General features: G+C 36.0%; 1 protein-coding gene across 3 annotated transcripts in view; it reads right to left on the bottom strand.

Annotated features, from left to right (window-relative positions):
• Positions 1–14,411, bottom strand: part of LOC108364736 (uncharacterized) — a 78,142-nt gene that overhangs the window by 20,517 nt on the left and 43,214 nt on the right. For all 3 annotated transcript variants that reach the window (XM_017618555.1, XM_017618561.1, XM_017618547.1), the window contains exons 2-8: positions 8,925–9,053; positions 8,792–8,858; positions 8,393–8,711; positions 8,148–8,277; positions 7,826–7,957; positions 2,785–2,973; positions 2,524–2,641 (exon numbers count right to left, since the gene is read on the bottom strand). In XM_017618555.1, the coding sequence (XP_017474044.1) occupies positions 2,524–2,641; positions 2,785–2,973; positions 7,826–7,957; positions 8,148–8,277; positions 8,393–8,711; positions 8,792–8,858; positions 8,925–9,000 (1,031 nt within the window). In that variant the 5' untranslated portion in view covers positions 9,001–9,053. The remainder of the gene's footprint in view (positions 1–2,523; positions 2,642–2,784; positions 2,974–7,825; positions 7,958–8,147; positions 8,278–8,392; positions 8,712–8,791; positions 8,859–8,924; positions 9,054–14,411) is intronic.

Below are 14,411 nucleotides of genomic sequence, written 5' to 3'. Positions count from 1 at the left end.
TTGGTCTAGAGTTCTCGTTAGGCTCGCGAAACCGCATCTCTCGATTCTGGTAGATTCTGGTTCTCGCTTTAACTTAGCAGTTACCGTTCGCAGTGGTACACAAGAGACCAACGATAGCTGTCTAACCAGAGAACGTTTATAAACGTTATTTATAAACGTTCTCTGGTCTAACTGAGTCCTTCGACAAGGGGCAACAACCTTAACCTAACCTAAACTAACACATAACACTGAGTCAGCCCTCCCCTGAGTAGTGCCTAAGATGTTGAGATGTTCTAAGTAGTAGCCTCCCAATAAATGAAATCATATACTTCCAATTGTGGGATATTTACACAAAAATGTCTGAAATAATTTTTCTTATTTTTCTTTTCTACAGCTCTTATCATTTTTATACTCCTGTAGAAATATATAGGTATCCCATTAAAACCCCATAAGTTCTTGAGAGTTTCGGCAAGTTGCGTGTCTTATATTTGTCGGATGTAGGCCGAAGCGAGAGAAATAAATGCTCTAGTGGTGTCCTAAATTGGTATCCACCTGCTGTCAGGGACTGCTTTAGCTTTTTTCAGGGACCAAAAATAATCGTTATTATGAAGGATTCTTATTTTAAAATCTTTGCAAAGCAGTTATATTTTATTTATGTATTTTTGATCATTTTAAGCGTTATTTTATGATTGTTATTTTTTTTTCAATTAAAAATAATCGTTATTATATGATTTCTATTCTTTCCGTCATTTTTAATCGTTATTTTACGATGGTTCTTTTTTATCAAAAATCGTTATTTTCAGATTCCATTTTATGATCAAAAAAATATTTAAATATGTCTATTAACGGTTAAAAATTATCGAAAAAATAAAAATAAAATAACGATTAGAAATGATCGAGAAAAGAAAAATCATAAGATAACGATTAAAAATCATCGAAGAAATAAAATATTTTGTGATATTTTTTTTCAATAAAAAAAATCGTCATATTCAGATTTAATTTTTTAGATACAAAAAAGATTTCAATCGTTTATAAAAGTGCAGTCTCTTTTATAAAGGTTAAAAATGATCGAAAAATAAATAAAAATCCAAAATGACGATTATTTCTTATCGAAAAAATTAAAATCACAAAATGAACGATTAGAGTTGATCGAAAAAAGAAAAAATCACATATTTTAGGTTAGGTAAGCGGGCTGCCTCCATATATGGAGCCCCCCATTGAATCCACTAAGATGTCCATTGTGATGCCAGTAAGACGGGAGAGAGGAAAGCACGTAGGGAGACCGGAAGGTGAGGGGGAGGATGAAAAAAAATCACATAATAACGATTAAAAATGTCCGAAGAAACAAAAATCACAAAGCAACGGTTAAATTATGATTTTATTATAAAAATAAAAACAGTTAGGGCCCATGTTTTTTTAGATTTTTGTTTTTTGTTCAAGAATCCCAATGCTTTTTGAAAATTTCCCCTTCATTCTTCAAACCTTTGTCTTGTCTGATTTTTCGTGCCTAGGGACAGCTGTATGACTCGTAAACCAGGGAATATTAAAATTTTATGGGTAAGTCGGATTTTAATTGCGTATTCAAAAATTTCAGTCCAAAAGTGTGTCTTTTTGAATTAAAAAAGTCAAGGTTCTAAAGAACAAACATTTTTTTCTGTCTACAGATAAGAAAATTGTGTACATGTATTTCGAGTACTGTTAGTTTTATGCTAAATTCATATGTATGTACATTAAGGGTGGTCCAAAAAAAATGCATATGGGGGAAAAGAAAAGTCGGAATTTTTATGCTCTCACCCCTAGGATTTTTCTATACCGAAAAAAATTTGCCGCTATTTTTTTATTTTGAAATCGAAAAATATTTGGAGGTGGTTCAAAGCGCCCATGTACTTTATATGGGAAAAAACAACTTTACGTACAAATAGTATAGAATTCTTGAAAATCAATATTTTTCGATTGGAAAACTCTGTTTCTTTGCAGGAGATTCCCAATAATAATACCCAATTGTTTATTTAACCATTTTGTATTAGTAACTATAATTTATAGGTCCGCCCAAAAGCTCCCAAAAACTCCCAATTTTCAAGAATTCTATACCTACTATTCAACGAAAAGTTGTTTTTCCCCCATATAAAATATTTTTCCAACATTACTCCTTTTGAACCACCCTAATGTATGTACATCCATTCAGCTTGGAAAGAAATTTTGACCTCATTATTTTTTAGTTTTTTTTTTTTACGAAGTGTGAAGTATAAGTAGCTGGTAAAATATTTGTATTGTATCAAAAGTCTTAAGCGGTGTATATCGTTGATCTAATAAGTTATCTCCTCGAACCCGATCTGGAGCACAACAGTTCATAGTAAATATATACCAAAGAGAAAAAACGAAAAAAACTACTAAAATACGAAAAATTCACTCACTCTAAGCAGTTAGCCCTCGTATCGGTATCATCTAACCGAATATGTATAATCCTTAACTTACGAGATACGGCTATCCCCAAAAAATTATTACAATTTTAAATATTTGCTTTTCTTAATTCGCTTGACTTACATGAAACAAGGTCGATCAGCGCAAGTGACTCCCGGCTTACAAATCTTGCCATCGCCTGCGAAACCCATCGGACAGCGGCCACACCTTAGGCCAGTGGGCGTTTCACGGCACTCAACACCTGCAAGTGATGACAAAACCGTAAATTTTCGATATTTTACACTTCTTTTCTTCGATGAAATTGCAAGAATATGTGTGTCCATACACATTTGTTTGTGTGTGTCAGCTTTATTGCAGCTTCAGTGTGTAGGTACATAGGCTCACCTGGATAGCAGGGATTGGCGTTGCGACATGTCGGTTCCAAGCGTAAACTGCTGCTGCTCGGCTCCTTACAACCGGCACAATTCTCCAGTAAACGGCGTAGGTAGGCAATCTCCTGGCGTTGGTTGGCAATATCTTCACGTAAAAGTTTCACCAATTCCATTAGGTCGCTTAGAGATTTTGCGAGGGCGTCTATGTAAGTAGATGGGTAGTTGGTTGAATGTGCGGAAAAGAAATAAAAATTGGAATAAGAAATAGAGAGGTCGACTAAAAAAATTTAATGGGTAACATTTAGAAATGAAAATAAAAAAATGTAAATGCCTGAATAAACAATAACAAGAAGATGCGTTTATGCTTGAAAATTGCAAAAACGAACCCAAACAAAACCTAAAAAAAAAAAATAGAAAAAGGTGAGCAACAAAAATTAACAATAAATCATGAAGCTGCTTCATACATATCTACACACACACAAAGTGTATGAATGTACTTTCGGGTGGTCCTTAAAATCAAATTAGCGAATTTTTACAGGCCGTTAAATTTTGGTTAAGGCATGTCGTACAGGGGCCAAAGTTCAGATTCCTCTACAGAGTCTCAAAAAAAAATGTTAATTAATTTTTTTTGCCAACTCATACCCAACGTGTCGCAATGGGGTCCAAGGCCAGTTGCTCCATGGAGACTCAAAAAATTAAAAATATTTTTTTCTTTTAGTACCCAAAATCGATACTACTAAAGTCGAGGACATCACATAAAAATTTGGGTCCCGATTGGAATCGGTTAAGACGTCTTCATAGAGTAATTTGAATTTTGACCTCTGTGCGCCACGTTTTAACCTTATAGTAGGGGTTGAGGCTTGGGAAATCTGATAAAAAAATTTGCTTCCCGCATTCAGGGACCACCCTAATGTACATAGTGTAAAGCGTGCCGTTGCGCGGAATTATGACGCAGTTGTGCACACGCCCAGCCAAGCGGCAACAACAACATACGGATACACATTGAACCCGCATTTTGTTTGAATATATTTTGTGCATAATTTCAGCAAGCGTGGGAAGTCACCTTAACTGCTTTTATACCTGTGTATCAGCATATGTACATATGTATGGATGTATGTGTGTACATGACTTTTTAGTATCGGGTTGGGGTTTAAGTGGCCCCTCAAGCACTCTTCAAGCCACGAACCAATCCAACATATTGCCAACATAGATCGCAATACGCAAGTCACACTTCCGACTCGCTTCTCATATTGCAAATATGCTCCAAATTCGACTTAATGTAATCCACACCAAAGCTTAGCTTAGAGCTGCGCTTTGACAATAGCCAAATAGTCGTTCGTTGTAACTTTATAGCGTCATGGTTGTTATACTACGACTACATACATACATACATACATACATAGCATCGTTCGCTAGCTGCATTTGTCCCTTTGGTTCAAAACTGGTTGGTTGGTTCCGAGTGTGGCAATGACAGTGACACTGAGTAGATGACAATAGTTTATTTTTGTTTGTACTTGGCTGCCTAGGTAAAATGATGCTTTTATATGTACATATGTATTTGTGACGGTGCCTAGATACTAATATTTATTTATCGCAGCTATGCAGCTGCTCCAGTTGCACCCACCCATTCAGCTGCGGTGCTGATCGAATGTATCTAACATAAAATGGCAAATTAACCCTTGCGCGACTTTTCTAAGCCAGACTTCGGGTGGTATTGGGGCTATAATTTTCATGTTTAGATGGTATGGATGCTATGAGAAATTTGCCTACAAAAATCTACATATAGTGATGTATAGTACATACATATGTCTGTATGTATGTATAATAAAATTGTAACAGACCGATGACTGTGCATTATAAATACTTAAGAAAAATTTATACAAGGGGTCTTTATATAAATAAGAACAACAGAAGCCAAAATCAACAATTTTTAGACTTGTTGTTTGCCTGTCTGTATGTGTGTTTGTACGCGCAACACTCAAAAACTAATGTTTGGAATTTTATCAAGTTTTCACTGCCGTATTGCTAGAAGTCTAACTTAAACAATAGAAAAGGAAATATTAGAGAGCTGCCACCTTTTTGAAAATTTCAGTTTAAGTGAATTGATCAGATAAAGTAAATATTGCAATACGGCGGCCAAAAGGAAAAGATTTAAGAAAGCTTACAGCCGAAAATATTTTTGTGGCAGGTTGCCACCTGTTTGAAAATTTGAATTTAATTTAATTGATAAGATATTTTAAATATTGCAACATGGATATCACAATAAAGAGGTTTATGGGGAAAGTTTACTGGCTAAAAAATTTTTGAGGAGCATTGCCACCTGTTTGAAAAATTGTGTTCAATTAAATTTATAAAAAAATGAATTATTACAAAGCGCCTAACGAACTAAAGAGATTTAAGAAAGTTTACTGCCGAAAATATTTTGCCACCTATTAAAAAATATTAGCTTAAGTTAAATTGATGAATACTCACATTCATAGAAATTAAAGAATGCTTCACATATTGAAATATTTTTGAAAATTTCACTTCATAAAGCTCTTTAAATCTATTTTATTTTTTATGAATGAGACCATAAGAGTTTTGGTAGGGAGTAAGAATACAAAAATAGTTTAAGGCGCAGCAAACATTTCGAGTATTTGCTAGTTAAAAATATTTTTAGGTGCGATTTTTTTGTAATGTTTTTCGTTTGCATGCATGTTTTCTTTAGGGTGGTCCTTAGGTTGATTATAGTGACTGTGACTATCAGATATTGGGGGAGCCATTTTAACAACAATGTCTACTCTACACTCCGCACCGAGGGGACTGTTAGCCTGACATTATTCTCGGGGAAAATGGATTAAAATATGCCTTCGAGTAAAGCGCTCTGGTGATCTCTAGGCCAATTAAGCTGCGGGTGTTTATAATCATAAAGTCTTATATTCCAGTTGACATTAACATCAACGCATTGGACGTGATGTTAAGCATCTGAGATCTCGCATTCTCTCCTTCCTAACTAATCTGGGTTTTTGATTACTCGAACCGCACTTACGGAGATCACTCCGGCAACGACCAACCGCCTCGGTGGTGCACCCTGAAAAAGGGATACAACCTATCCATAGCAAAGAACTAGATCTTGGCAACCGTATAAGGATGCCTCAAAAACTTTCACCTTTTCATTATGAAAGATCTTATCAAACACTTCAGTCGCCTCGACTTATATCCAAAAGCCTTACAGCAAATGCTAGACTAAAAGTTACGAGAAAATATAAGTCACCGTATTTTCATAACCCCCTACCTGCTGTCTAAATTGTGTGGGGCTTACACTAACTAACGAGGTTAAATACCATGGTACAATTCTTGACAGGAAGTTGGACTGGAAACGGAACCTTACGGAGCGATCCAGAAAAGCCATAACCGCCCTCAGCGCATGGAAGCGATGGGGCCGGGATTTTCGAGACTAATTCGGAGTTTTCGGGCCTACTTTTAGAAACTATTTCGAGATTGTAAGGACTATTTCGGGATTTTCGGGACTATTTCGAGACTACTTTGAGGTTTGTAGAATTTTTTTGAGGTTCTTTGAAGGTTCAGGAATTTCGAGATTAAAGATATCGATAAATATCATTAAATACATCGATAAAAATTTCAATAAACAGATCGGCAAAAATATCGATAAATGTATCGATTTAAATATAGATACATGTATTGATAAAACTATCGATAATAGATATCGGTAAAAATATTCATAAGCATGTATATCTATGAAAATATCGATAAAAGTAAAGATATCGAAATCGATAAATACAACGGAAATTCCGTAATAGTTCCGAAAATCACGAAATAGTGCCGGGAAATCCCGAAATAGTTCCTCAATTGTGGTTTGGTGAGTTTAGGTGAGGTGTGGTGAGAACTATTGTGATGAGTTCAGTTATGGTGAGTTAAGGTTTGGTTAATGTAGGTGTTGTAGGATCAGGTGTGGTGAATTTAAGTCAGGTGTGGTGAGTTTGTATGCGATGAGTTGATTTGAGGTGAGGTAAAGCGAGTTGTGGTAAGATAAGTTGAGGTGAGTGTAAGTTAGGGAGTTAATTTTTTAACTTTCAACTAAATCATAAAATATTTAGTTTGGAAGTATTTAGCCATCGATTAAATACATTGGTACTTAAGTGAAAGTATTTTGCTAAGCTAATCTGTCTCACATAACATAGCCCAACTCAACCTGGCACTGATCAATGCGCTTCATATTTCTCTTGGACTATTTCCACAAAGACCTGAGGAGTCTCGTATGGCCTCAGAGTGAACTATTTAAGTGTGACGCATGATTAAACTTAACCTACCCTAACCTAAAGGAACGCAGCCCCACACATACCAAACTCTCCCACCTAACCTCGCTTTTACTTTGACATGAATCCTTAAAAAAAAACTACAATACTTATTTTTAACCAATCACTTTACTTTTTCCCCACTAATAGGAGCAGTATGTGGGATAGGATTACAGCGAAGAATCTCGCAATTTATGCGACAATTTAAGCTTACTTAAGTCATACATACACATAATTAGGGGATTCACAAGACGTGTTAACCGTCGTAAAATCTTAAGGTTAACATCTTTTTTAATTAAAATGGTTTTAGGGGATTTCTAACTAAACCGAAATTCTTTTAAACTGATAAAGAATATATAATTAGCCAACCCCCCAACCATTTTAACCGCTATTTTACATAAACAAGTGTTAAGCTTAAGATTTTACGACGGTTAACACGTCTTGTGAATCCCCTAATTATTTAGATACATTTCTGTGCCGTTCAATTAAAGTAGCCTATGTTGGGATGGGAACTTTTCCCTTTAAAGCAACATTTCATTGGGTTCCAAAACAATATTTTGACGTTTAACTAGCCAGCGGTGTAGTTGAAGATGCTCTTTTAATGGGAGCATAATAAAAATATAAAAATGTTTAAGGGAAACTGATTATTTTTTGATTCAAAGTCAAACCTTCTAAAGTCACTTAAGCTACTTTAATTGAACGGCACAGATTTGTATGTACATAAATATTTACAAAGTTTGCCCACATTTTCATACATACCTTCACAATCGCCATGCAGCACAGGAATGTCGCCACGCTGCTCAACCTCAACGGGAATGCGTTCCTCTTCGTGACGTTTATCGCTGGAATCATTGTTGAACCAATTGCGTACATCGCGTTTCTTATTCTTCTCTATAGAATACAAATTAAATGAAAGTGATTGATGAACAAATGCAAATCAGGGCAAGTAACAATAGATGCACAAATAAGAGAAGAAAAGCATACGCATGCGTGCGCATAATAATATTTAGCTAAAAGCAAAGCGATAGTCAATAAAATATTGCAATAAATAAATGCAAGGCAATATCATATATGTACCTACCACGCTCCGCTACTTGCGTACGCATCATATGAACTTTATTGCGCTTATGCACGCCCTTTTGACAATTGGTGCGTTGCAATGCCGGCTCTAGCTGTCCATCAAAATATAAAGGATATTTGCGTTCCCTAAACTGTCAAATGCAATGTAAGAGATAAAAGAGAAAAAAGAAAAATAAATATAAATTAGTCTACAATGTGTATTTTTGTTTATTTATTTTTTCATAATGCTTCTTAGCTACCACCCACCAGTTTTATAACCGGATCTGTCTCCATCTGCGCATAGAGCTCTGCCAAGCTAATATCCAACTCATGCGTCGAACTCTCCTTGCAATCCACCAGCATTGCTATGCGATTCTTATGAAAATATAAAGCTAATGAACGTATTGTGCTCGTCTCATTTGTGTTAGGCAATTCGAAGTGTTTCGATTCGGTGGCACCATTTGCTGTTACATCCAAGGTGACACGCTGATGCATGCGATCGAGGAAGAATGATAATTTATGTTTCAATGTGGGGAAGTCGATCATGAAGAGCGCTTCGATAGATATGTGTAATTTGCGGCGAGGACTATGAGTGCGGGAGAATTTTATTTTTTATTTTTTGGTGATTTGTTTTTCCTTAAAAGATAATATAACGATTTCTCTTACCGTATGTGCCGCATTGATATCACACAATCGCCCTTTTTTATATATTGCTCCAGCTCAGTGGAAGCCACTGCAAAAAAAGGGGGAAAAAAATGCTACACTACCTAAGTCTACTTTCTTAGAATATTTGACATACCTGGATCCAGAGATAGCGACTTCACGCTACTCACAGCCAAAAAGGCTGCTATCGTTACGATTTGCAGCCAGTTCATATTTCTGCAGGATTTTTGGGAAGATAGCAATTCTTACTGGGCCACAAGTACACCTGCCGAAGTGGAGATATAAAAATATTTATAATCTTTATTCCTAAATACATACATAATAAATAAGAATTTGTTCGTTTATACCGGTTGGGTGGGGTTAGATGGCACACAAATAGATGTAAATATATTGGTTAAGTTGAGGTACTTGTCCCCTGTCAAGGGGCTCACTTCTGTGTGACGTCCCCATAGCGCAGACTGCCGCGACAACCGCTGGATCGCTTCCCACCGCGACAGACCACTTTCTGTGTGGCCTTTAGACTGTGAACGGTTACTGCTAAACGAAGTTTCGCAGTCGGCAGATATTAGTCCCGGAGATCTCCTCCCTCTAAGCTAGAAAGCTCGAACCTTGTAATATTTAATCTCGCTGCGTGAACCCCGATAGGAAAGTGGCTTGTCAATACACTCTCTAGAACCGAGAGGTCTGGTTTCGCGGGTCTAAGGAGATTCCTAAACCTGCTTATTTGATGAAAAAGGGGAGAAAAAAGATTGAGCGCTGAAGATTTAGCTTTCACATTTACGAATCATTGAGTGTTCCCTACAAAGCTTTTCCAGCCAATACCTTTCTTCTAAGTATGAGAGCTCCTCAATAGCTATAAACAAAAAACATAGCACTGGAGGCTGGCCTGTGCCATTACACCTTTGTAAATACAGCTGGAAATTAATATTAACCAGACTCTTCGCATCAGCTTCTACCAGACAGGGCTGGATTAAATGCCCGATCTTAAAGAGGAGCTGTGGTCTATCTAGCTCTTTGGACCGCTTGCGATTCATAGGTGACAAAGAATACCTCAATATTTCGCATAACAGGGTTACCGTCCAAATGGTGGGCAAATTTACCAAAAATGCCTCTTATTATTCAGAGAAGCCACCTCAAGGTTGCCCTGCTTGGGTGGTACATCTGCCGTGCAATTTCCACCTTTTAAGACAATTCATTAAATGGTCTAATGATTTGATGGCATCTTATCAATATCAATCAAAGTTCAACGTTTTTGTTGTTGTTATAACAGCACACGCAGATGGGCTGAACCTCAAAAAATCGATACCAATGGGTTGCTAATCCACCATCTTCCAAGCGGAGACCCATACAATAGAAGTCTGTGGCAAAGAATGATTCAGAAGAGGCACATCCTCAAAATATATCTGCATTATGTCGGACATCCAGGCAGCCCTCTAGCACCGAAGTTCCACATTATAACGTCTTAGACATTATTTTATTGCTTCAGTCTCCCAAATGCTCTAGGCGCAGTTTTAATAGGATGAGACATGAGGAACGTGATGGCAATGAGAAGGCGGACTATCTAGTGAGACAAGGAACTACGGAAGTGTTTCAAGATCCGGAACCCTTTTGTGGGTTCATCAAAGCACACATAAAGGGGATAACTGGGTAAACAAAATGTTCAACAGTCATTGGACGGAATGTCTCAGGCAGAGGCAAGCAGAGCGATTTTTCTGTCCTCCAAATGAAGCAACTACATAAGTTAAGCAGAAGGGACCCCGAAACTCCCACTGGGTACTACACGGACGACTGTTCGCTTCTTTACCACCATAGTAAAATTCATCTTGCGGTATTAAACGTATGTCGCTTTTGCGAGCAGCATATTCTCTGTGAATGTGACGCTGTCGCTAGGCGCAGATTTGTGTCTGGAACAAAAGCCTTCCCTTATAGGGCGGAGAGCCACGCACAAAACATAGAACATGGTAGAGTTCCCGGTGTTTATGGCGCTTAATATTAATAATAACAGCACAAAAAAACGTTTTGGGAAATGCTGCTGAAGTTACGGTACTTGGCCAGAAATAAGTCTTGATCATTTCGGTAAGTTGAAGGATAAGGCCTACAACCGTCTATCTCCACTTTAAGGACGCTGAATACAAAGGCTTAAAAATGACAATGACAGAGCGCTTCTTTAAAAAAACGGTGACAAACGAAGATGCGAAGACGTCGTAAGAACTATTCGTGCAGGCGACAGGTATCGATCTACTTAAAGAAATTGACGTAGTCGAATTCATAGAAATATAACGATTGTATTGTAACCTATGGAGAAAAACACTCCGTTGAAAAGAACCTTCAACTCGGTAGCCATGGATGGCCAAAGAATGACGTGGCGCTTCCGAACATACTGAAAGGACCAAGTGCAGAACTTTCTTTAAAAAATATTCTAAAAAGGTATAGTAAATAGTACCCTATAACTGACTTTGAGTACTCGTAGTGAAAAGGAATTTGAATAGTTCCACGCCTCTACATTCAATGAAAGAGATCTCAATAGCCAAGCTCATCGAAATCACCGCAAGCAGCTCATGGGTCTGAGATATAGGAATGAATTCTAATATTTTATCGTACAATCCTCGGAACTGATAATATTTTTTTCTTGTTTATTTTAGGTAAACCCGCATTCACAAATTAGGAAACTTATTTTAACAAATGATCTACGTAAGTTTTTTTTTATTTTGTTTCTCAAAAACTTGTGAAAGCAATTCACTGTCCTTATGTTGCTGTACGTATGGCATTCTGTATATAAGAACGTTTCGGTTTTACAATGATTTTTATACACCAGCGTTAAGTTCTTTCTATGTAACCAGCAAAATGAGAACATCGAATTAAATGACACTAAAAAAAAAACTTAAAGAAAGTATTTGAAACGATCCGTTTTACAACGGAAGTCCATTATGATCCAGAGGGTGTGTCAAAAAATATTGAATGACATAGAAAATATTATATGAGCTATAGATCTCTCGAGGTCTTTTGAGAGGTCAAATAGACTTTTATTTTATTTAAGAGTCTCGATTTCCGTAAGCGAGAACCCGAATAATTAAAAGTGCCTACGCGACTAGGCCAGTCTAAGGGTCGATGGCTGTTACTAGCAACGTCCGAAAAAAGCTATAAGCAAATAGTGGTCGCCACCTGGCAGACAATGGCAGTCATCCAAGTGTACTTCTGCCAAGAAAAAGCTGCCTTTAAAACCGATTGCAATTCATAGACAACGAAAAACTGTAAATCCCTCCTTTGGTGTCCGAACATGAAGACTCACGCCACAAATAGCAGAAGCAGTACAGCTAAGCACTAGCGAAAATATGGGTGGCAAAAATCTATTTTTTTTACCTCGCGATATAAATAACACTGGTCTACAAATTTCAACTTTTTTTCTGCGAATAAGACGGGACCTGGTGTTTCTGAACGGATTTTTCGTGCTGAACACGAATCCGGGGTCAANGATTCGAAAACTAAAGAAATTCGAATTCTTTTTTCATTCTAATCGCTAGCATAATTGGATAGTTTATGAGCTTTTGATTGCCAATTCCGATAGAAGGAATATTTTGTTACAATCATTTTCGCATTTCGCATATTTATGCACAGATTTATGACTAGCATATTCAGGAAAAAGATATTAATTTTATGCAAAGTTTAAAACAAATTAAAAACAAAAAAAAATACGAACTACCTTTTTACAGGCATACTCGTATGCTTACACTCTCTCAAATCTATTGTTTTTCGATTTGTTTTGTACTGTTGTTGTTATGCTTTCTTCGCACACGCTCACTTGTTATGCTGTTAAGACTGACTGTGAAAAGGTTATCTTTAATTGTATGTGTAACTGATTTTGTTTTCACCACCTTACTTATTTATTTTTTTTATTGTTTTTTTTTTTTTATTTTTTATTTTGTTTGTGTAGTGGCTGTTGTAGCGTATGTTTTTCTTTGTTAAGGCAAGATTGTTTTTGCCGCTGTTTATCTATTTGAACTCGATTTGAAATCTATGCGTAGGCGCTTAAAGGTATTTCCGCGTGAATTGTGAAGCTGTGACTTAACACACACGTGTAAATGCAGACAGAAAGTAGAAATACTCGATTTTGCGGGTAAACAAGTTAGAAGAATTGATTATAGCAGAATAAATAGTTAAAGAAAGATACATACATACATAGATATGTATTTGTATACTACATCTTTTTTTTATATATTTGTACATAAGTAGGTATGTACATAGAAAAGTTACTGTAAATTGCATGTGTGAATAGGCTTTGTGCGGTCAAAGGCAGCCAGAAAAATTTAATTTATTTTAATTTATCCCAAATGTATTGGATCCCTTAAATAAAAATACATACATATTTTCCCGTAGAACGGAATGATTCGCAAATCGTAAATTTATGGCTGTTAAGCCCTATGTTATTATTGGCTTAAGACAACTGAAATAAAATAAATTAAAAATCAATGGTTTTTGATTGCAAGTCTTATAACTGAGGGTACCTAATGCTAAAAAGGTCTAAAAACTTTAGTATATAGGAATAAATAAATTTATGGCCATTTCTGTGCCAACTTTTTTCATTGCATTCCTGCAATAAAAATCAAAATTGTATAATAATCGCAGAAATGAGAAATTATGTCTTCTTATAAGTAAATGATGAGCAACCTCTTTGGTTTCAAGCATATACTATTTTTGAGCCGATTTATAGGAAATACAGATTAAGAGGGTTAATTTGAATCACGAAGAACAAATGCGAATTAAAATTTCAGCCTGACAGACGCGTAAAATTGTGCATTTAGACAGCTGATATTGATTGATTTTTGTTTTGTTGTCGTAATTCAGCGGCAATCACAATAGCAACAGTAAACATATCTACATTTTTAGTTTAGAGCTAATGCGCATTTGTATGGGGATATTTGAGGACTTTGTACATCTGTCTAGCATTTTAGACATTTTAGTGCATGTTAAGCCATTAGAAGCTGTGATTTGGCAAAATTAAACAAATCACGTACAACAAATTAATATCGCGTCATTGGTTTGCATGCAATATGGAAAGCAAACCTTTTCGAAAGTAAACATGTACATTAGAGTGGTCCAATTTTTGTATGAGGAAAAAAAGTTTCATCCTGGCAAACATGCCCCATAGTTTGTTCCTTTTGATATTTATAATATCTATACCAACTTTAAATTTTTTACTGTAACCAATGCAGGGCGCTCAACCACCTTGAAAAGTGTTGGTGATTTTTATAAAAAGCTACTGTTGCCATGACACCTGAAGTTTGTGATATTTGATGTTCTGAACAAAATAAATAATATAAAAAAAACTTTTTAATATACAACGCTTTTATAAATGGACTAAATAAAAAGTAGAAAATAATATTTCTCAGTCCCATAGAATTTGTTTTGATAACTTTTGATTTTGAAATTTTAGCAAAAGTCATTATAAACAATCTATGGAATTGAAAATGAAAAACGTGGAGCGCATGCAATACAAAGCATTCGATTTAATTGACAATAGTCAAACTACATAACGTAGACCTAAAATTTCTACAGCGAAAGTAGAACTTTGAAATCGATTTTAAGCGGTCGTTATTCATATACCCACATACATACATACATATAT

The sequence above is a fragment of the Rhagoletis zephyria genome, unplaced genomic scaffold (assembly GCF_001687245.7).
Source record: "Rhagoletis zephyria isolate East Lansing unplaced genomic scaffold, Rhagoletis_zephyria_1.1 Rzeph_scaffold_00033, whole genome shotgun sequence".
NCBI lineage: Eukaryota > Metazoa > Arthropoda > Insecta > Diptera > Tephritidae > Rhagoletis > Rhagoletis zephyria.
Note: the sequence above shows the minus strand (reverse complement) of the source record. Positions and strands in the feature narration are given on the sequence as shown.